This window comes from Leucopleurus acutus, assembly GCF_964270905.1.
Source record: "Leucopleurus acutus genome assembly, chromosome: 4".
In the NCBI taxonomy this organism is placed as follows: domain Eukaryota; kingdom Metazoa; phylum Chordata; class Mammalia; order Artiodactyla; family Delphinidae; genus Leucopleurus; species Leucopleurus acutus.
In genome coordinates this window covers 22,716,938-22,740,110 of record NC_139146.1, presented here as the reverse complement: position 1 = coordinate 22,740,110, position 23,173 = coordinate 22,716,938, and the positions used below count along the sequence as shown (strand labels likewise).

Genomic DNA, 23,173 nt, shown 5'->3' with positions numbered 1-23,173 from the left:
TAGTCACTAGTTGTACTTTTTAGATTCCACTTTTAAGTGATAATGTACGGTATTTGTCTTTCCCTGTCTGACTTATTTCATTTAGCCTAATATCCTCCAAGTCCATCCATGTTGCTGCAAATGGCAAATTTTCATTCTTTTTATGGTTGAGTAGTATTCTGTTGTATATATATACCACGTCTTCTTTATCCATTCATCTGTTGATGTACACTTAGGTTGTTGCCATATCTTGGCAACTGTAAATAATGCTGCTATGAACATTGGGGTGCATGTATCTTTTCAAATTGGTGTTTTTGTTTTCTTCAGATATATACCTAGGAGTGGAATTGCTGGGTCATATGGTAGCTCTATTTGTAGTTTTTTGAGAAACCTCCATAATGTTTTCCACAGTGGCTGCACCAATTTACATTCCCATCAACAGTGTACAAGGGTTCCACATCCTTGCGACATTCGTTATTTATGTTCCTTTTGATGATAGCCATTCTGACAGGTGTGAGGTGGTATCTCATTGTGCTTCTGATTTGCATTTACCTGATGATTAGTGATGTTGAGCATCTTTTCATGTGCCTGTTGACCATCTGCATTTCCTCTTTGGAAAAATGTCTATTCAGGTCTTCTGCCCATTTTTAAATTAGGTTGTTTGTTTCTTTAAAACAGACTTAGCAAGATCCACAGTCAAGGCCTGTTATGGTCTCATTATTGCCTGCCCCTCAGAGGATGAACTCTGTTAATGAAGTACAATTAAAGTGAAAAAATGCCTCTTTGCTATATCCCCATTAAGCTTTACTTACTGTTGCCTGTTAACAATTTATTAACTATGAATTATAATTCATAGTAAATTAACCCTTCTTTCTCCGCTCAATTTGCCAGAAAAAATAGTTGCGTAAAGTTATAAACCAGCCAGTGGCTTCATGAGAATACAGATATTAAACTATTTCCTGCAGCTTTGAACATCAGAAGAATTTAACAGCTTTTGTGAATCTAGTACTGGCACTCATTTTTAAGCCAGGAGCAAACATATAAATCATGTGCAGCACAGTGTACCTGTCTTTAGAAAGCAGTTTACAGTCATGTATATTTATTAGTTTTCCATGGTTTCAGGCAATATGTTTTCTTTGCCCTTTCCTGTTTTTCTGTATGCACACACACACACATTTCTATCCCAAAGCCCCTCTGGTTCATCGTGAAACATGGCCTTCCGGAATGATTATTTTTCCCACGTACATCCTTGTTTAGTTGCTTTAGATAGCACCTTAAATAAACTGGATCTTTTCCTGTCCTTGCATGTTTACAATTTTCCCTTCTCCACTTGTTAAGAACTAGGAAGGGTCAGAGATTTCATCCTGTTTGCAAGCCAGCAAGTCAGCCTGCCACAGTCTCAGGGATGCTAAGAAGGTACAAGATTTCTGAGTCAGAGGGAAAGTATATTATTACTCACAGCAATAGTAACAGCCAGAGTATCACATTTGAGCTGGTTCTCCAAGTCCCACTTCCTACAGGGTGATGTGAAAAGGTCTAGTTGATTCACACCTGCACATGCAGTGGGTTGCATTACAGGAGAGGAACCCTAATGTTGAGGAACCTGAATCTTTTATAGTGGGTGGTATCCTGCGTGACCTTTGCATGGCACGGGGGCGGGGGGGGGGGGGGGGGATGTAGATAAGATCTTGTTTATACTGGAAAGTAAGCAACTTGCCCTTTGCTCTGAAGGAAGATACTATCTCTGTTTTACAAAGCTGTCTGTTCTTGAAAAGACAGCTCCAAGCAAGGGCAGTCAATGCCTCTGCTCACAAGACATGCAGGCATGCAAGAATACCATGGAGAATTGTCTTCCAACACCACGAAGCTTTTCTTCATGGACTTGTGTTACATTTTATTAATGTTTTCAATACATGCTTTTAAAGTTAAGGTGGATTTAGTGCTATGAACATATAATCCCCAAATCACATAAGTCCTCTTGCAAAGGAATACCCCATATTCTTTTTTTAAACTAAATTAAAATTCGGTTTTTTTTGTTTTTCCTGCGGTATGCGGGCCTCTCACTGTTGTGGCCTCTCCCGTTGCGGAGCACAGGCCCCGGACGCACAGGCTCAGCGGCCATGGCTCACGGGCCCAGCTGCTCCGTGGCATGTGGGATCATCCCGGACCAGGGCACGAACCTGTGTCCCCTGCATCTGCAGGCGGACTCTCAACCACTGCGCCACCAGGGAAGCCCTAAAATTCAGTTTTTAATTTCTGCTTAATTTACTTAACCTCTGTGTGCCTCAGTTTCCTTATGTGTGTAATGAATTAATAGTATCTACTTGTTGAATAGATTGAGATAATCCAATAACAATGAGTTGCTGAATAGGTTACATGAGATTGTCCATCCTTAGCACAGAGCCTAGTAAACATTAAGTGCCCATTGCTCGATAAATGTTAGCTTTAATTAGAACTGGCTATAAATGCAGTTTGATGAGAGGTACTTAAAACACCTCCTTCACTACACCAACACCATTGGACCCACTTCCAAATGTATCTTGGGGGTGCTGCTTTGCCTTTTGTTGTTGTTGAAGCATTTATCAGGAATAGGGAGAGAAAAAAGGAACTAGCATTTTTGAAGACCTGTTATGTGTTTTAGGTTAATTATTTGTTTTTATTTGTTTTGCGGGGATTTTGGGGGGTTTTTTTAAATTGAAGTATAATTGATTTACAGTGTTGTGTTTCAGGTATGCAGCAAAGTGATTCAGTTTTATATATATGTATTCTTTTATATGTATATTATTTTTCAGATTCTTTTCACTTATAGTTTATTACAGAATATTGAGTATAGTTCCCTGTGCTATACAGTAGGTCTTTGTTGGTTAACTATTTTATAAGTATATAGCAGTGTGTATGTGTTATTCCCAAACTCCTAATTTATCCCTCCCCAAGGTTGATTATTTGATCTAGTGCTTCCATGAATTGTTTCAATCATTCTTCATTGCGTTCTCATAAAGGAGGTATGATTTTACAAAAAAGTAGACTGCGACTCAGACTTATATCAAGGTCATACCGCTTGTAAATGGAAGAGCAGGGATAAACCCCTGTATGACTAGTCTGACTCTTACTTCCCCCAACTACCTCCCTATCTTTAGGAACAATAATATATGCAACCTGCTAGGTTTAAGCTGGACTTGTGGCCTAAATGCCACTTTTTGTACCATGGCCTACTGCCAGATTCATAGGCTCAATCAACATGTTTTTCTCAGTCGTTTTGAATATATGATTCCTGGTTTGGGTCATTTTCAAATCTCTCTCAGAAATCTTAATGACCGTGTGACATTTTTGAGAAATGCAAGCATGACAACTTCTGTAGTATGTTGGCTTTTTTAAGAGCCATTACATTAAACAGAAATTATAAAAGTAAATTATGATAAGCCTGCAATAATAACAAAACCCTCATTCAGGTAAATCATACAAACTCACTTTTAACTCTAGAAGATAGGCTCCTAATGCTACACTAAAACAAACAAAGGTCAACTGCCTTTTTAACAGCTCCATAGAAATTTTTTTCTTAGCAACCCTGCACGGAAAATCGATTATACATTCTTTAAAGCAACTCATATAAAAATCAGGCTGTGGAAAATAATGATTGCTTCTTAACACTGGAATAAAGTTTGCAATAGATTTGCTGCAGAATTAAGGTTCTGTATTTTCTGAAATCTTTATTGACAGTGGTGGACCATATCCAAAGTCTTCTGCAATAATACTTTGAGCTCTCTCAGAAATTCACCACTTCAAGAAAACTCCAAAATAAAATTTTTAAAAAGTCTGTTAGAAAAGTTTAGACAACAGTCCAGAACTACCGAAGAAATTTAGAATTCATATATAATCTTAAACAGATATGAAGGTGGGAAAAGTACTAATAGAAACTGTTCTGGTGCTATAATTAAAAGTAGTTATATAGTCCCTGAAAATAATAAATGGATGTTATAATATAGGGAAAGCCAGTGAACCAGCATAACACACAGAGTGATAAGTGAGTGAAAAAAGCATTGCAGCCTTTTGTTGGTAACGTTGTTTAATCCAGGATCCTACTCCCACTCACACTGATTGCTCTTGGTTCCTGTCAACAACTTCGTACATGCGCCACCCTTGTTGTTTTCTGCTCTGCCCCCCTATAAATTTTTTAGAGGAAAAAACAACAGATATATAACATGGCCTTGTGAGAAAACCAGAACATAAAGCCATGAAATGAAGAATTTCACTCTGTCAACCTGTTCAGCTTTCCCTAGGAGTTCAATTACTGTATTGGCTTTTATCTGTTCCACTGAGCATTTACTGAGAACATCGGCTATTATGGACTACCACCTAGATACTTGGCCATACTGTTACTTCGCATTTATCTGAAATCGTTTCAGGGATTTCAACAGAGACTTTTATTCTGTTCCATAGCACTACCATCTGTAGGAAAGTTTGATTTTACTTGAATGAGATAGTGAGTAGTCACTTATTTTCTCAGGAACGTACTCTTCCTCTACTGTGGCTATTTCTAAAAATTTCTGTGACTTTCTCGTGACTTTTTCATACCCATAACTCCTCTGTCCCTTTCATACAGTGTACTTAATATTTCAATTTGAGCCTCTTGGAATCAAGTCTCATTCCAAGAGCTTGTTTAAAATCTGAGCTATTTTTAATTTATGAGTAGTTGAGGGAATTTCTCTTTTCACTGAGTTATGAAGTAAAGACTGAGATTCAAACAATGTAGTAAAATCTTTTCAAAGTTCTTCTTTGATTCATTGACGTGATCCAGATCCTCATGTGTGCATCTCCCTAGAAACTCTCATTTTAGGAGATTTTTTTCAGTACCCCTAACATCTTAAAACTTAGTCATTCAGACACCACCCACCCGCCCTCTGACACCTTCTTCCTGATTGAAAGAGGCATTTATGTATATGAGTCACCTCCTGCCAGCTTCACAGGAATTACATAAAAGCAATCTGCCTACCAGCTTGGCCTGAGGACAGAAAATCACATTTCATGTCAATGTGAAAGACAATCTTGCTTGTGGAAAATCACAATAGAGGACTTTTAAGACCTTGACTCTCAGGATAGCAAGCCTTAGTCTATACTCTATACTATAAATGAGTGAACTTATAAACGCTGTACTTTCATCAGTTTGGTCTAAGCTTCTTCCGTTTTAAATTCTTTTTTTGTGATAGATAAGTGAAAGGCTAATTCATACGCAAGAAAGATTACATAAATATATACACATACACACACAGAAAGGGAGGGAGAGAATATAGACCAATAAATAAACATACAAACAAAACACACTATGTTTCCTCAGCAATACAAAAATATTAGTGTGGGAAGATTTAAAAGACATGGTTTGTGACAGGAAAGTCTGTTTCATAGTCTTAAAAAAAATTGAAAGACTTTTCTGTATAAGATATTATACTTGGAAAGCATATTAGTCAAGATATTTTTCATTTTCTTGTTTCTAGACAAGACAGCTTATACCATATGGAAATACGGCTTTAAATCCCCTATTCTGCCTCTTATTTGCTGTGTGGGTTTAGCAAGTCACTTCACATATCTGAGCCTTACTTTCCTTAAATTTAAAGTGGCAATAATAGTGCTTACCCTGACTCTCTTAAGTTGTTGTAAAGGTCAGGTGAGATGATAAGTGAAAGCTTTTTGAGAATTATAAGCAATAATACAAATGTAAAGTTATATTATCTTTATCTCAGACTCAGAATTGCAGCATTCTAGTATCTTCAGTCATTATTCTCTTGGTGGCACAAAATACACAGTGCCAGTTCAGTCTTTCTCTCTTTTGTACCCTTTGTAGTTTTTGACATTTCTCAGGGGTGGCGATGGGACCCTGAGTTGGCTGCAGTTGTGAGGATCAGTAGAAAGGCTGGGAAAGTCATAATAACCCTTTCTAGCTGATAGAGGATCCTGGGAGGTCCCATGTATTCCATATTCTCTTCCTTTCTTTCTTACCAGCCCACGCCTACCCCGCATTAACAAATTCATGGAACCTCAAAGAAAGTGCCATTGAGGCTATCCAGACACCCTACCGTAATATCTCAGAGTATGCATTTCTCTCAGCCATGAGTAGCCCTAATCAATTCCATACTATCCTAGGAATTCAGTGTGTGACACCAATCAGAAACTGTTTTGTTTGCTGAAGAGTAAGCAGAATTATTTTCTCCTGCAGAAATGGTTACTCCTTTGCTATAAAAATATGTATTGATACACAGAGCAGTATTTATATTAGACAAAAAAATTAAACAATCTAAATGTACAACAGTAGTATAAAACGGTTCAATAAATTATAGTATATCCATTTGATGTAATATTCAGCATCCATTAAAAATTTTGGTTTTGGATGGTTAATGTGACAGGAGAAAGCTCATGATATACTGTTAAATGGAAAAGGCAAAATTCAAAACTCTGTATTTTTAATCATAATTGATACAGTTCTAATTTTTACTTTATGGCTCTAATTTCACTTATACATCTATATATCTACATATACATAGGTATATGTAGTTATTGGTAAAAATGGGATGGGATTACATCATAATATTAATTTATCCTGAGAGGTAGATTTATTAGTGATTTTAATTTTTTTTTAATTAGAAAAAGGTGTGATATTTTAAAGATAATCACTGACACGTAGAATTGTGAATTAGCCTGCTAAATATATTCAAAGTTTTGGAACACTTAAGTACCATTTTTCAATAATCAGACCATTTCTGACAGTACACATCTATGTTCTTAGGGTTCTTAGATTGGAGGAGACCAGTAAATAATACCTCTGCACGTGGCAGTGATCAGTTACCTCCTCCATGGCCAAAGTAGTTTGCATATCAGAGAGTGTTTGCTTGCCCAGAATACATGTGGTTTTCTGAATTTGGTACTGGAATACTGATTTAGATTATTATGATTAGATTTTAGATATTATTACAGCATTTTAGACATGTTGCACATAAAGGATAAAGCATTTTAGACATGTTGCACATAAAGTATTATTTTATATCATTTTCTATAAATGTTCATAGGAATAATAGACTATATCAGTTATAAATAGAATAATGATGAATAAAAACATTCTAGCAATGAAGAGTTTAACAAAAAGGATATGATTTAAGAATATTACTGAGAAAAGAAAAGAATATTACTGAGTATTCAAGCTTCCTGCACAAAAGCATATTTTGAAAAGACAGAAATAATGGGTGAATATATAACATTGTTCTCATAGACACTCCCAAAATCTGTTTCATAAAAGCAATGTAAAACATAAGAAATATTACTACTTAACTTTATAAATTATTATCTAGAAATAAACTTCCCTCTTCACTATACATAGTCATAATATTAGTAGCTGCCATCTGTTTCAATATATCTTTTATGTGTTTTAATGTTTATTTCCAGAACATTGAATAAATATGTAAAATGCCAAGTCAAGCCTGCAAAATCAGAGCTAATTCAATAATTTGAGTCAATGTATTGTAGTTGATTTAGAGGTTAGTTAACAGGTACTGAATTTGCTTCCGAGGTCTAATCATAGGATAGATTGTTTGGGTTTTTTCCTATTAAATATTGTAAATGTAAATTTTAAAAAAACAATCTAGAATCACAAAGTAAAGTTCAAGTGTAGTTTGGGGATTTTATTTTCAGGGAGATAAAAAGAAAAAATTTCTAACTTTAAGAATAAAGCAGTGAACACACAAGAAATGATTTTAAGATGGATTTTTGAATACATATTTTCACCATTGAAAGGAGGAAAATAGAATGAAATGAAGTAAGATGGATGAAGAAGAAAGATAAGATCTAAGGGGAAGGAAAGATAGGAAGAGCCAACTAGAATATTCATCTGAGTAGAAGAAATAAGCAAGAAGAAGGGGAGAAAGAAGGGTAGGAGGATACTGAAGGTAAATAAAATGAGGGGAAAAATCCTTCAAGAAATAAATGAGATCTCAAGATGATGGAGTACGAAGACCCTGAACTCACCTCCTTTCATGGGCACACCAAAATTACAACTACTTACAGAGCAACTATCTATAGAACAACCTGAAGAGTAGCAGAAAAGATCTTCCACAACTGAAGATATAAAGAAGGAGCTACAACAGGATGGGTAGGAAGGGCAGAGATGCTATCTAGTCAAGACCCACACCCCCTGGTTGATGACCCACAAACAGGAGTTCCTCCCCTCCCCAAGGAGTGAGAGGTCTGAGCCCCATATCAAGCTCCCCAGCCCAGGGGTCCTGCACTATGAAGACAAGCCCTTAGAAAGTCAGACTTTGAAAACCAGCAGAGCTTACATTCAGGAGAGCCAAAGTTCTATAGGATAATGAGACTCTGTGTTTAAAGGACATGCACAAAGGGCACCCACAAAATCTCACACAGTCCAAGTCCCAGTGTTGAGGCAGTAATTTGAGAAGTGCCTGGGTCAGAACCACTGGCTGATATTGGAGAGCCTCCCAGAGAGGCAAAAGGCAGCTGAGACTCCCCATGAGACTCTGGCAACAGCCGTCTTTGAGATGTCATTGTACAGTGCTGACACGGGCACTGGCAAGCGCCATTTTGGAATCCACCTTCTAGCCCATTATCATGGGAGACTTGCCCTGTCCACCAGCAGGGCCTTGGCAACCAGCTGGGCCAGGAACCAGTTCCACCTACCAGCATAGCCACAATAGTCGGCCCTGATACAACAGAAGGGCACACATACAGCCCACATAGGAGACACCTCTGTAACATCTATCTTAGGTGGCCAGCAGGGAACTTTCTGCTGGTCCCCATAACATGTCTCGTACATAAGGCTACTTCTCCGAGATTGGAAGACATAACACCACTATCTAATACATAGAAAAAAAACAGAGAATTATACAAAATGAGGAGATGAAGGAATATGTTCCATATGATGGAACAAGACAAAATCCCAGGTAAAAACATTAACCAAAATGGAGATAAGCAATATACCCAATAAAGAGCTCAAGGTAATGATCATAAAGATGCTCACTGATCTCAGGAGAAGAATGGATGAACACAGTGAAAACTACAAGAAAGAATTAGAAAATATAAGAAAGAACCCATCAGAGCTGAAGAATACAATAAATGGGATGAAAAATATACTAGAGGATATCAACAGTAGATTAGACGATACAGAAGAACAGATCAGCAATCTGAAAGGCAGAGTAGTGGAAATCACCCAAGCTGAACAGAAAAGAGAAAAAAATTGTTTTGATAAGAATGGCTTAAGAGACTTCTGGGACAATATCAAGCATATTAACATTCACATTATAGGGTCCCAGAAGAAGAAGAGACGAGAAGACAGCAGAAAACGTTTTTTAAGAAAAAATAGCTGGGGACTTCCCTGGTGTCCAGTGGTTAAGAATCCACCTTCCAATGCAGGGGACATGGGTTCGATCCCTGGTTGGGGAACTAAGATCCCACATGCCATGAGGCAACTAAGCCTGTGTGCTCTAGAGTCCGCACACCACAACTGGAGAGCCTGCATGCCACAACTACTGAGCCCATATGCTCTGGAGCCCACACACCACAACTAGAGAGGATCCTGTGCACCACAACCAGAGAGAAGCCTGTGTGCCGCAACAAAGAGCCCGTGCACTGCAATGAAAGATCCCACATGCCTCAGTGAAGATCCCACAACTAAGACCCGATGCAGCCAAATAAATAAATATTAAAGAAAAAAAAGAAAGGAAAAATAGCTGAAAATATCCCTAACCCTGGGAAGGAAATAGACATCCAGTTTCAAGAAGCACAGAGAGTCCCCAAGAAGATGAAGTCAAAGAGGTCCACACCAATACACATTTTAACTAAAATTAAAGAGAGAATCTTAAAATCAGCATGAGAAAAAACAACTAGTTATGTACAAGGAAACTGCCCTAAGACCATGAGCAGACTTTCCAGCAGATGCTTTGCAGGCTAGAAGAGAGTGGCATGATAATTCAAAATCCCAAAAGGAAAAAACCTACAACCAAGAATATTCTAACCATTAAGGTTAAAGTTCACAGTTGAAGGAGTCAAAGTGTTTTACAGATGAGCAAATGCTGAAAGAGTTCATCACTGCTAAACTGGCCTTACAAGAAATGTTAAAGGCACTTTACTGTGCAGAAAAGAAAAAGCCACAACTAGAAATAAGAAAAGTATGAAAGAAAAAATCTGATAAAAGCAAACATAGCAAAGGTAGTGGATTAATCACATGTAAACTAGTAGGAGGGTTAAAAGACAAAAGTAGTAAAATGATCTACATCTACAATAATCTATATCTACAATAATTAAAGGATACATAAAATAAAAAGATGTAAAATATGACATCAAAAACATAAAATCTGGGGGGTGGTGGTGTAAAAATATAAGCCTGTTAGAAGGTGTTTGAGCTTAAGAGATCATCAGCTTAAAATAAGCAGACATAAATGTTGTTATGTATAAACCTCACGGTAACCACAAACCAAAAACCTATAATAGATACATAAAAAATAAGGAGAAAGGAATCCAAACATAACACTAACAATAGTCATCAAATCATAAGGGAAGAGGGCAAGAGAAGAAGAAAAGAACAAAGAACTACAAAAAAAAAATAGAAAACAATAAAAAATGGCAATAAATACAAACCTATCAATAATTGCTTTAAATGTAAAGGGACTAAATGCTCCAATCAAAAGATATAGAGTTGAATGGATTAAAAAACAAGACCCAAATATATATGCCTACAAGAGACTCATTTCAGATTTAAAACACAGACTGTCAGTGAAAGAATGAAAAAAGATATTCCATGCAAATGGAAACAAAAGGAAAGCTGGGATTGCAATACTTATATTAGACAAAATAGAGTTTAGAACAAAGACTGTAACAAGAGACAAAGAAGGGCTTACATAATGATAAAGGGATCAATCCAACAAAAAGCTATAACACTTGTAAGTATATATGCAAACACCTGTAAGTATATAGAAGCACCTAAATACATAAAGCATATATTAACAGACATAAAGGAAGAAATTGACAGTAACACAATAATAGTAGGGGACAATGGACAGATCATCCAGACAGAAAATCACTAAGGAAACACTGGCCTTAAATGATACATTAGATAAAATTGACTTAATAGATATATATATAGAACATTCCATCCAAAAGCAGAATACACATTCTTTTCAAGAGCACATGGAACTTTCTGTAGAATAGATCACATGCTAGGCCACAAAAAAAGTCTCAGTAAATTTAAGAAAATTGAAATCGTAGCAAGCATTCTGACCACAATACTGAGACTAGAAATCAACTAAAAGAAAAAAACCACAAAAAATAAAAATGTGAATGCTAAACAATATGCTACTAAACAACCAATGGGTCATTGAAGAAATCAAAGAGGAAATTTAAAAATACTTGAAATAAATGAAAATGGAATCGCAACGTTCCAAAATCTATGGGAAGCAGCAGAACAGTTCTAACAGGGAAGTTTATAGAGATATAGGCTTACCCCAGGAACAAGAAAATCTCAAATAAACAATCTAACCTTACACCTAAAGGAACTAGGAAAAGAAGAACAAACAAAACCCAACATCAGTAAAAGGAAGGAAATAATAAAGATCTGAGTAGAAATAAATGAAATAGAGACTAAAAAAACAACAGAAAAAATCAATGAAACTAATAGCTGTTTTTTGGAAAAGATAAACAAAATTGATGAACCTTAGCTACACTCATCAAGAATAAAAGAGAGAGGGCCCAAATAAATAATATCAGAAATAAAAGAGGAGAAGGTACAACTGGCATCACAGAAATACAAAGGATCCTAAGAGATTACTAGGAACAGCTATATGCCAACAAATTGGGCAAACTATTAGAAATGGATATATTCCTAGAAATGTATAATCTCACAGATTGAATCAGGAAGAAATAGAAAATCTGAACAGAATAGTAATGAAATTGAATCAGTAATCCAAAAAATTCCAACAAAAAAATTTCCAGGACCAGACGGCTTCACAGGTGAATTCTACCAAACATTTAAAGAAGAGTTAACATCTCTTTCGAACTATTCCAAAAAACTGAAGAGGAGAGAACACTTCTAAATTCATTCTATGAGGCCAGCATCAACCTGATACCAAAACCTGACAGAGACACCACAGGCCAGTATCACTGATGAACATAGATGCAAAAATCTTCAAAAAGTATTAGCAAACAAAATTCAGCGATACATTAAAAAGATCATACACCATGATCAAGCAGGATTTTTTTTTTTTTTTGTGGTACGCGGGCCTCTCACTGTTGTGTCCTCTCCCGTTGCGGAGCACAGGCTCCGGACGTGCAGGCTCAGCGGTCATGGCTCACGGGCCTAGCCGCTCCGCGGCATGTGGGAATCTTCCCGGACCGTGGCACGAACCCGTGTCCCCTGCATCAGCAGGCGGACTCTCAACCACTGCGCCACCAGGGAAGCCCAATCAAGCGGGATTTTTACCAGGGATGGAAGGATGGTTCAATATCCACAAATCAATCAATGTTATACACCACATTAACAAAATAAAGGATAAAAATCACATAATCATCTCACTAGATGCAAAAAAAACTTCTGACAAAATTCAACATCCATTTATGATAAAAACTCTCAACAAAGTGGTTATAGAGGGAATGTACCTCAACATAATCAAGGCCGTATATGACAAACCCACAACCAACATCAGAACCAACCATGAAGAGTTAAAAGCTTTTCCTCTAAGATCAGGAACAAGACAAAGATATGCCCCTCTCACAACATAGTATCAGAAGTCTGAGCCACAGCAATTAGACAAAAAAAAAGGAATAAAAGGAATCCAAATTGGAAAGGAAGAAGCAAAATTGTCACTGTTTGATACTTTACATAGAAACCCCTAAAGGCTCCACCAAAAAAACTATTATAACTAATAAATGAATTCAACAAAGTTTCAGGATACAAAATCAGTGCAAAAGTCAGTTGCATTTCTAGACACTAGTAATGAACTATCAGAGAAATTAAGAAAAGGATTCCCTTTACAATTGCATCAAAAAGAATAAAATACCTAGGAATAAATCTAACCAAGAAGGCAAAAGTCTTGTACTCCAAAGACTAAGATATTGATGAAAGAAATTAAAGATTACACAAACAAATGGAAAGATATACTGTGCTCATGGATTGGAAGAATTAATATTGTTAAAATCTCCAGAGTACCCAAGGCAATCTAGATTCAGTGCAAATCCTATCAAAAAACCAATGACATTTTTCACAGAACTAGAACAAATAACTCTAAAATTTGCGTGGAATTACAAAAGACCCCAAATAACCAAAACAATTTTGAGAAAGAACAGAGCTGAAGGTATCATGCTCCCTAATTTCATGCAGTCCTACAAAGCTACAGTAATCAAAATATTATGGTACTGGCACAAAAACAGACACATAGAACAATGGAACAGAATAGAGAACACAGAAATAAACCACACTTAGATGGTCAATTAATCTATGACAAAGGAGACAAGAATATAAAATGGGGAATAGACAGCCTCTTTAATAAATGGTGCTTGGAAAACTATATGCAAAAGGATCAAACTGGAGCACTTTCTCATACCATATACAGAAATAAACTCAATATGGATTAAAGACTTAAATGTAAGACCTGAAACCATAAAACTTCTAGAAAAAAACATAGGCAGTACTTTCTTTGACATCAGTCTTAACAATATTTTTTGGATGTATCTCCTCAGGCAAGGAAAACAAACATAAAAAGAAACAAGTAGTACTATATCAAACCAAAAGCTTTTTGAAGAAAACCATCAACAAAATGAAAAGGCAGACTACTGAATGGTAGAAGATATTTGTAAATAACATATCCAATAAGGGTTTGATATCCAAAATATGTAAAAAATTCATGAAACTCAATACCATACCAAAAAAAACCCCAATCCATTTAAAAATGGGAAGAGGATCTGAATAGACATTATTCCAAAGAAGACATACAGATGGCCAACAGACACATGAAAAGATGTCTGTCAGAATAGCAACCATCAAAATGACAAGAAATAACAAGTGCTAGAGAGGATATGGAGAAAAGGGAACCCTCATATACTATTGGTGGGATTGTAAATTGGTGCAGCCACTATGGAAAACAGTATGAAGCTTCCTCAAAAACTTAAAAATAGAACTACCATATCATCCAGCAATTTCACTTCTGAGTATTTACCCAAAGAAAACAAAAACACTAATTCAAAAACATATGTGCAAAAGACCACCCTCAGAATGGGAGAACATATTTACAAACGAAGCAACTAACAAAGGATTAATCTCCAAAATATACAAGCAGCTCACGCAGCTCAATATCAAAAAAACAAACAACCCAATCCAAAAATGGGCAGAAGACCTAAATAGACATTTCTCCAAAGAAGATATACAGATTGCCAACAAACACATGAAAGGATGGTCAACATCACTAACCATTAGAGAAATGCAAATCAAAACTACAATGAGGTATCACCTCACACTGGTCAGAATGGCCATCATCAAAAAATTTACAAACAATAAATGCTGGAGAGGGTGTGGAGAAAAGGGAACCCTCTTGCACTGTTGGTGGGAATGTTAGTTTTTTAGGTTCCTTAAAAAACTAAAAATAGAACTACCATACAACCCAGCAGTTCCACTACTGGGCATATACCCTGAGAAAACCATAATTCAAAAAGTGTCATGTACCACAATATTCATTGAAGCTCTATTTACAATAGCCAAGACATGGAAGCAACCTAAGTGTCCACTGACAGATGAATGGATAAAGAAGATGTGGCACGTATATACAATGGAATGTTACTCAGCCATAAAAAGAAACAAAATTGAGTTATTTGTAGTGAGGTGGATGGACCTAGAGTCTGTCATACAGAGTGAAGTAAGTCAGAAAGAGAAAAACAAGTACCATATGCTAACACATATATATGGAATCTAAGAAAACAAAATGGTTCTGAAGAACCTAGGGGCAGGACAAGAATAAAGACGCAGACGTAGAGAATGGACTTGAGGACACAGGGAGAGGGAAGGGTAAGCTGGGACGAAGTGAGAGAGTGGCATTGACATTTATACACTACCAAGTGTAAAATAGATAGCTAGTGGGAAGCAACCACGTAGCACAGGGAGATCAGCTCAGTGCTTTGTGACCACCTAGAGAGGTGGGATAGGGAGGGTGGGAGGGAGACGCAAGAGGGAGGGGATATGGGGATATATGTATATGTATAGCTGATTCACTTTGTTATACAGCAGAAACTAACACAACACTGTAAAGTAATTATACTCCAATAAAGATGTTAAAATAAATAAATAAAATAATTTTTAAAAATATGTGCACCCCTATGTTCATTGTAGTATTATTTATAATAGCCAAGATATGGAAGCAACCTAAGGTCCATTGATGGATGAATGGATAAAGAAGAGTGGTATGTATATACAGTAGAATATTAGCCATAAAAAAGAGTGAAATCTTGCCATGGAACAGCATGGATGGATCTAGAGAGTATTATGCTAAGTGAAGTAAATAGACAGAGAAAGATAAATTCCATATGATCTCACTTATACATAGAGTCTAAAAAACAAAACAAACAAACAAAATAAAATGTAAACAGACTCGTAGATACTAAGAACAAATGGGTGGTTGCCAAAGGGCAGGGGTGTGGGGGAAATGAGTGAAATACGTGAGGGAGATTAAGAAGTACAAACTTCTGATTATAAAATCAATAAGTCATGGGGATGTAATTTTCGCACAAGGAATATGGCCAGTAATACTGTAACAACTTTGTGTGGGGACAGATGGTTGCTAGACTTCAGGTGTTGATCATTTCATAGTATAAATGTCAAATCACTATTTTATACTCCTGAAGCTAACATAATATTGTATGCCAACTATATTTCAATTAAAAAAATAAGTAGATGATATATATATAATATACAGATATAGATATATAGATATAGATAATTATAGATATAATTATCAGTAATATATAATTATATTAATATATAATATATTGCTGATAATATTTTTTTAACCTTTATTGGAGTATAGTTGCTTTACAATGTTGTGTTAGCTTCTACTGCACAGCAAAATGAATCAGCCATACATATACATATATCCCCTCCCTTTTGGATTTCCCTCCCAGTTAGGACACCACAGTGCATTAAGTAGAGTTCCCTGTGCTATACAGTATGTTCTCATCAGCTGTCTATTTTATACATAGTATCAATAGTGTATATGTGTCAATCCCAATCTCCCAGTTCCTCCCACCCTACCCCTTTTCCCCATGGTATCCATATATTTGTTCTCTACGTCTGTGTCTCTATTTCTGCTTGGCAAATAAGGTCATCTATACCATTTTTCTAGATTCCACGTATATGCGTTAATATACAATATTTGTTTTTCTCTTTCTGACTTACTTCACTCTGTATGACACTCTAGGTCCATCCATGTCTCTACAAATTACCCAGTTTTGTTCCTTTTTATGGCTGCGTAGTATTCCATTGTGTATATGTACCACCTCTTCTTCATCCATTTTATGCCACTTTTAAAAAAATTTATCAAGAACTCCCATATATATTATCTCTTTAATATTCCTCATCATAATTCTATGAGTTAGATAATTGTCTTGACTTTAATAAATGAAGGGAAAAGTTCAGAGAGATGATATGTATTATCTATCACTAACAATAACAACAACCATATTAGGAGTAGTACTAGTAGCAGCATCAATAATAGAGGGGTGGCAACTAATAATTGTTGAACACATACAATCATGAGAGGGTCTCTGAATAATATGTATATCTGTTTATACCCAAAAAAACATTGAGACTGTGAACATGATGGGGCAGAGCTTCCAGATATCAGCTACACTATTAAGAAAAGATTTTGCTGTAGATCCAGCAGTACTATGGAAGGGTGGGGAAAGATTTGGTGTGGTAGAGTAAAAAGAGTACCTAATATGGAATCAGGTGATCTATATCCTTAACCTTGGATCTACCACTAATTTTATCTTTGAAAATGGGCAAGTCATTTCTCCTTAGTTTCTTCATGTATAAAAGAAATGTTGACTAAGATCCTTTACAGATCTACCATATAGTGTTACTTTTTGCCTCACTGAGGTGGGCACGCAACTACCAGAGTCTGGGGGAGGGGGAGAGAGGAATACAAGAATGTGAACTTAAATAAGAATGAGAAAGAAAAGGAGGACAAGGAGAAGAAAAGAAGTCCATTAAATACTCATAGCATGAAAAATACTTTATAGGATATAACAATTAAAACTCTGATTCAAAAATAGCTTTACCTGTCATTAGTAGGGGGTTTTATCTGTTTTTCAATGGAAGGGCAAATTACAGATTTACTTTACCATGATATCCATTTTTGAAGAATAATCACTATCTTTGGGGAATCTAAGACTTAAAGATTGAAAAGTCTTGTATTTTGAAGACCAAAGATATATCTGAAAAACAACAATCTGTTTCTTTCAATATATGTTCTTGCATAGTTTCACTTAAACAGAATGTCCTTCTTTTGACAACTGGTGAACTATGTCCCTGAGGGGTAAAGGGAGATGTATTTTATGTACTAGATACTACTTCCTTTGATACATGAAGAATAAACTTTTCATTTAACTCCCTTTTTCTAGCTGACATTTTTTGCTGATTTATTGCAGCTAAAGGATAAATATAAGTATGTATTTATGTAATCTCAGAAGCTTCTTGCTAGTTGTAAGGTGGTAAAGAAACTACTTTCCATTATTTAATTCTCTCATGTCTAAAGGAGTAGTTTTACCTTTTGAATGCTAAAGGAAGATATCTTCTCAAGGCCATGCTCTACCTGATATATTTTTAAAAATTATGTATTTCAGGCCCTGCTTGATACTCAGAATCTTTTGCGTGCACAAATCACAAATTTTACGTTCAACCTGGGATTTTCAGGGAAATTTTACCATACAGGTAAGAAAAAGGAGATTAACTATTCTCATTAAAGCCTCTCTGACCACTCTTTTTAAAATTATGACCCCTCTTCTTCACACCTTCCCGTATTCCCTGTCTCTCCCCCCTACTTTATTTTCTTCATATTATTCAATTTCATTTAACCTATTATTTTTTCACCTGTACAAAATGTTAATAGTTGGAAAGTTTATTCACCATATTATTATTTAATGGGCTTTTTTTCTACTGAACTATAATTTACGTATATAAAACTGCATAAGTAATAGGTATAGTGCTCAATGAATTTTCACAAAGTGTACAGAGCTCCATAACCAGCATGCAGATCAAGAATGAGGTACTTCCAGAAACTCACACACCCCCTCCCTTGTGCTGCCTTAGTCACTAGCTTCCCTCAAAGAAAACCACTATCCTAACTTCTAATATCATAAATTAGTTTGCCTGGCTTTGAGATGTGTATAAAAGGAATCATATAGTATGGACTCTTCTATATACAGCTTGTTTTGTTCAACATTATTTTGGTTTTGCAGACATCATTGTGTATAGTTGTAATTTTTTCATCATCATTGTTCTGTAGTATTCCATTTTTTGAATTTACCAGAATTTCTTTATTCCATTCCTCCAATGTGGATGGTTGGGTTGTTTCCAGTCTTTGGCTTTTTTTTGCATAGTTGTGTTAAGAACATTTTTGTACCTGTCCTTCAGAGGACATATGTATTCTTTTCTGTTGGTTATCAACCAGGAGTAGAAGTGCTAGTTATGCGGTACATTTATGATCAGCTTTAGTAGAAAATGCCAAACAGATTTTCAGAGTGGTTGTACCAGTTTTTATTTCCAACAGTATGTAAGTTTTCCTGTTGCTCTACATTCTCGCCAGTATTTAATATTATTTGTCTTTTTAACTTTAGCCTTTCTGGTGTGCAGTAGAGATATCATATTATGTATGACTTAAATGTACATTTCACTAAGTAGGGAAACTGAGCTTCTTTCATATATTTATTGACCATTTGGATATCTTCTGTTTTGAAATACCTCAGTGGTTTTTTTTTTATTGAGTTTTACTTATTGATTTGTAGAAATTCGTTATATATTCTTAATGAGCTCTTTGTCCCTTATCTGTGTTGCAAATACTTTCTCCTAATGTGTGGTTTATCTTTTTTACATTCCTACTGGTATTTTTTGATGAACAAACATCTTAATGTAGTCCAATTTATCTTTTTTTTCCTTTTTTGTGTCTTTTTAAAGACATCTCTGCATGCCACAAGATCATGAAAATATGTTCCTACATGCTTAAAATGTATCTATCTGAGATACATCTGGAATTGATTTTTGTGTATGTGTGAGATAAGGGCCAAGATACCTTCTTTTTTTCCATAAACATGTCAAGTTGGTACCAAGTATTGAAAAGACCATCCTTTTCTCACTGTTCCATGGTATCATCATTATCACAAATTAGATGACCATATATATGTGGACTCTGTTTCTGTACTCTCCTGTCCATTGGTTCCATTTGTGTCATCATACTGTCTTATTTACTGTAACTTTATAATTAATTTTAATATCTGCTATTGTAAGTCCTCTAAGTTTGTTCATCTTCTTCAAGATTGCCTTGGCAATTCTTGGTCCTTTGCATTTTTATGTAAATTTTAAAATCAGCTTACCAATATCTACAAAGAACCTCAAATTTTTATTTAAATTTTTTAAAATTTTATTTAAATTTAAAACCTTTAATTTTTATTTAAATTACATTAAATCTATTAATTAGTTTGGGGAGAATTGCTATCCTAAATATTGAGTCTTCCTATTCTTGAACACATTTAGGTCCTCGTTAACTACACTTGATACAACTTTATTGTTTTTATATTAATTCCTTGGTGGGGTTTTTGATGCAATAGTAAATGGTGTCTTTTTTTAAAGTTTTCCATTTCTCTTTTGATAGTATAATAATAATAATATAATTGATTTTGTGTACTGATCTTGTATTTAGCAACCTTGCTACATTCACTTATTAATTTTATAGTTTATAGATTCTTCTGGATTTTCTACCTATTCAGTCATATAATTTTTGAATAATAAAAATTTTATTTCTTCCTTTCTAAGCTTTATGAATTCTTTTTCTTTTCCTTGCCTATTGCACTAGCTTGGATCTCCCATAAACATTAAAGATGGTGATAGTAACACTCATATCTTGTTCCTGACCTCAGGGGAAATCCTTCAGTAGTTTTCTTCCTGTTCTTGAGGGGAATTCTTTCAATGGACAGTTTTATAGAAAGTCTTTATTAGCTTAAGAAAGCTCCCTTCTATTCCTAGATTTCTAATGTTTTATTATGAATGGATGTTGAATGTACTTTATTTTTAAATTATCTGTTGTCTTTCTTCCCTCACTAAAATGAACACTCTACAAAGGCTTTACCGCTGTAACACCAGCAAGTAGGACAGTGCCTATTGAAAAAAAAATGAATTAATGAATAAATGATTGAATGAAAATAAAGTTACCTTTATTTTAACTATTAGTATTTATATGGAACAAGGTCAGAGAATAAAATTTGACCATGTTGTGTTATGAAAGAAAATCACTCTAAATATTAAGAATAATTAAAACTTTTTCCCAAACATAATAGAAATATAATAAAGCACTCCTGGCAACTCAGTTTTTTGCCCAGTGATGAATGCTAAAGAGTGACTGTAGCCAGTGGCTCTCCTTCATTCTTGTTTCTGAAAGATTTGACCTCTTTCCTTACTTGGGTACTTCCCACAGCTCACAGTAGGTATATCCTCTCTCTAAGCCAGGAACAGTAGAACACAGGAGGAATCTAAGGAAAAGGCTTGAACGAGTTTTGTTGTCTGTATAAGACCTGCAAGCTTCTACAAAAACTTAGCTAGACTTGTCTAAAACCAGTAAAATCAGTTTTCAATGGGAACAGATATAAAATTTAATACTCTGAATCCTTCAGAAATTAAATATTGTAAAGTTTAATTGAATCACACAGCCTTCCTTTCTAAATGAGTAACTCCTTTTTCTATTAAAAATTCTATTTTATTCACTCTTTAAGGGAAGGAGAAAAACAGCACTGTCATACTAGTAAGACTTCATTTCAGGAGAGGGTTTCATCTTGTTTGATGTACTTTACTATTTGAAAGATTTGTGCATTTTGTGAGTAATAGAGAGATGAAAGAATAAAAATTATAGTTCCCTTTTAGTGAGCAGCGCCATATTCTAGGTACTTAGCTAAGCACTTTTCATGTACCTTTTCATTGGATCCTAGGAGTTAAAGAATGTGTTACCTCGTTTTCTAGATAATAACATAGAAACTTAGAGGGGCCCAAGGTCATATAGCTACTTAAGTGTCAAAAAATACTCTTAACTTAAGGTCAGTCAGAGCCCAAGTCTTATGTATTAGGAAAAAAAAAATGGGTTTTTATCATTTAATTGGCAATCCTTGATTAAGGAAGCTGAATGGCAAAAGGTTCCTTCTCCTTATCTATAGGTTCTTTAGGTTTGTATATTTTCCCAAATCACTGAGAACCAATAGTATTTGTAAATTCTATCACAGAATTAATTAACAATGTGAAGAGCAATGTTACATGAATTAGTAAATGCTAATCTTATTTCTAAACTCCACATTTGGTCAGTGAATGATGGTTAAGGGTCCTGAATTTAGAGTTGTGTAATCTGGGTTAGATTTCAGGTTCTGAATTCAGGTTCTATCCCAGTATTCCCAGTGACTTGTGACAAATTACTTTGCCTCTCCAAATATCAATTTCCTTATCTATAAAATGGTGTTAGCAGTAGCCCCTAGCGCATAGGGTTGTAGTGAGAATTAAATGAGACTATACTTGAAAAACACTTAAGACAGTCTCAATCAATAATGGTTTTTAATATAATATCAGAGTAGGAAATACTACAGATAAAATACTGAAGAGACATGTTATTTAAATAGATATATAATAAAATAATAATTTGCATTAACTATAAAATTTCAGTGTAGTTTTGTAACAACTTAAGAAATGACACTTAAAATTGAGGAATTTGACTTCTAGTTCTTCTCTCTCCAGTTCTGGCAAAAGTGTGTAAAGTGGAGGAATAAGGGAGTAGCAAGAGGCCAGCACAATCCAACCATGAATAACTATGTTTCAACTTCTTTATCATGATGTTTAAAGTGTTAGGCAACAGACACTTGTTCTCAATATAATTAAGTCTGATGTAAAACATCCCCAAAGTAGGATTAAAGGAAATCAGATAAGAGAGAGTTATAAAGAAAAAAGGAAAGGCATACAATTATGCCTACTATGATTTTATATGTCTGTCAGAGGGCAGACATTGTTTGTCTGACTCTTGCATGATTAAAATGCATGAATATTTTAATAGCAGATTTCACCATGATATTCAGGAAAGGACACCAAATACCTGAGCAATCTTTCCAAAGAATTCTGAAATCTGTTGTGCTGTCCTCATCAATAAACTTTGGGTAAAGGCCAACTAGAAAAATGAATAAAGAGATAAGAAGAAGGATGCAGGGAAAGATAGGAGCTATAGGAGACGGGAAATAGAGATTAAAGGTAGTAGGAAGGATGACTTTTCATAAACTAGGAAATCTCAGCTCACTTTTCCCAGGGGAGGTGGAAATCAGAAATGAACTGATTACTGGGAAACCCCAAGAGACATCTGCCTGTTTTCAGTATGGGAAAGTAAAACTGCAACAAGTAACTGACTGTAATCTTAACTAATATGGTGTCCTGAGGACATACAAAATGTTAAACAAGAGGAGAGTATGTAAGTAGAGATGTTTAATTGCAGGGAAACCAAATGACATAATCCTTATGTAAAAACAAAACAACAACAAAAACCCAACATGTATTTAAGCATCACCAGTCACACATAGCTAATATTTCTTTACCAGGGCCGCCTTATTTATCACCTGAAAGGTAGCAGGACGCAAGACTTCGCCATGATTGGGGTCATCAGATATTCTAAGCCCCTACCTCCATTTTCCTATTCCTTTGCATTCCTCTCTGGATGGCTTCCCAGAGCTGTAAGATAATCACTCAGAAGCCCCAAGAATGCTCGATGTGGGTGACTCGTTTATCAGGCCAGTCAGTTAATATAATGGCTTGATCAGTTCTTACATTCTTTTTTTTTTTTTTTTTTTTTTTTTGCGGTACGCAGACCTCTCACTGGTCACTGTTGTGGCCTCTCCCATTGCGGAGCACAGGCTCTGGACGCGCAGGATCAGC

The 23,173-nt window shown here is 35.4% G+C and overlaps 1 protein-coding gene across 1 annotated transcript in view; it reads left to right on the top strand.

The window, feature by feature from the left end:
• LOC309961323 (bifunctional heparan sulfate N-deacetylase/N-sulfotransferase 3) overlaps nucleotides 1-23,173 on the top strand; it is a gene marked incomplete at its 3' end in the record, with an annotated part of 137,838 nt that overhangs the window by 25,487 nt on the left and 89,178 nt on the right. Inside the window, exon 2 of the mRNA XM_082838472.1 lies at nucleotides 17,854-17,941. Within this exon, the coding sequence (XP_082694598.1) occupies nucleotides 17,854-17,941 (88 nt within the window). The remainder of the gene's footprint in view (nucleotides 1-17,853; nucleotides 17,942-23,173) is intronic.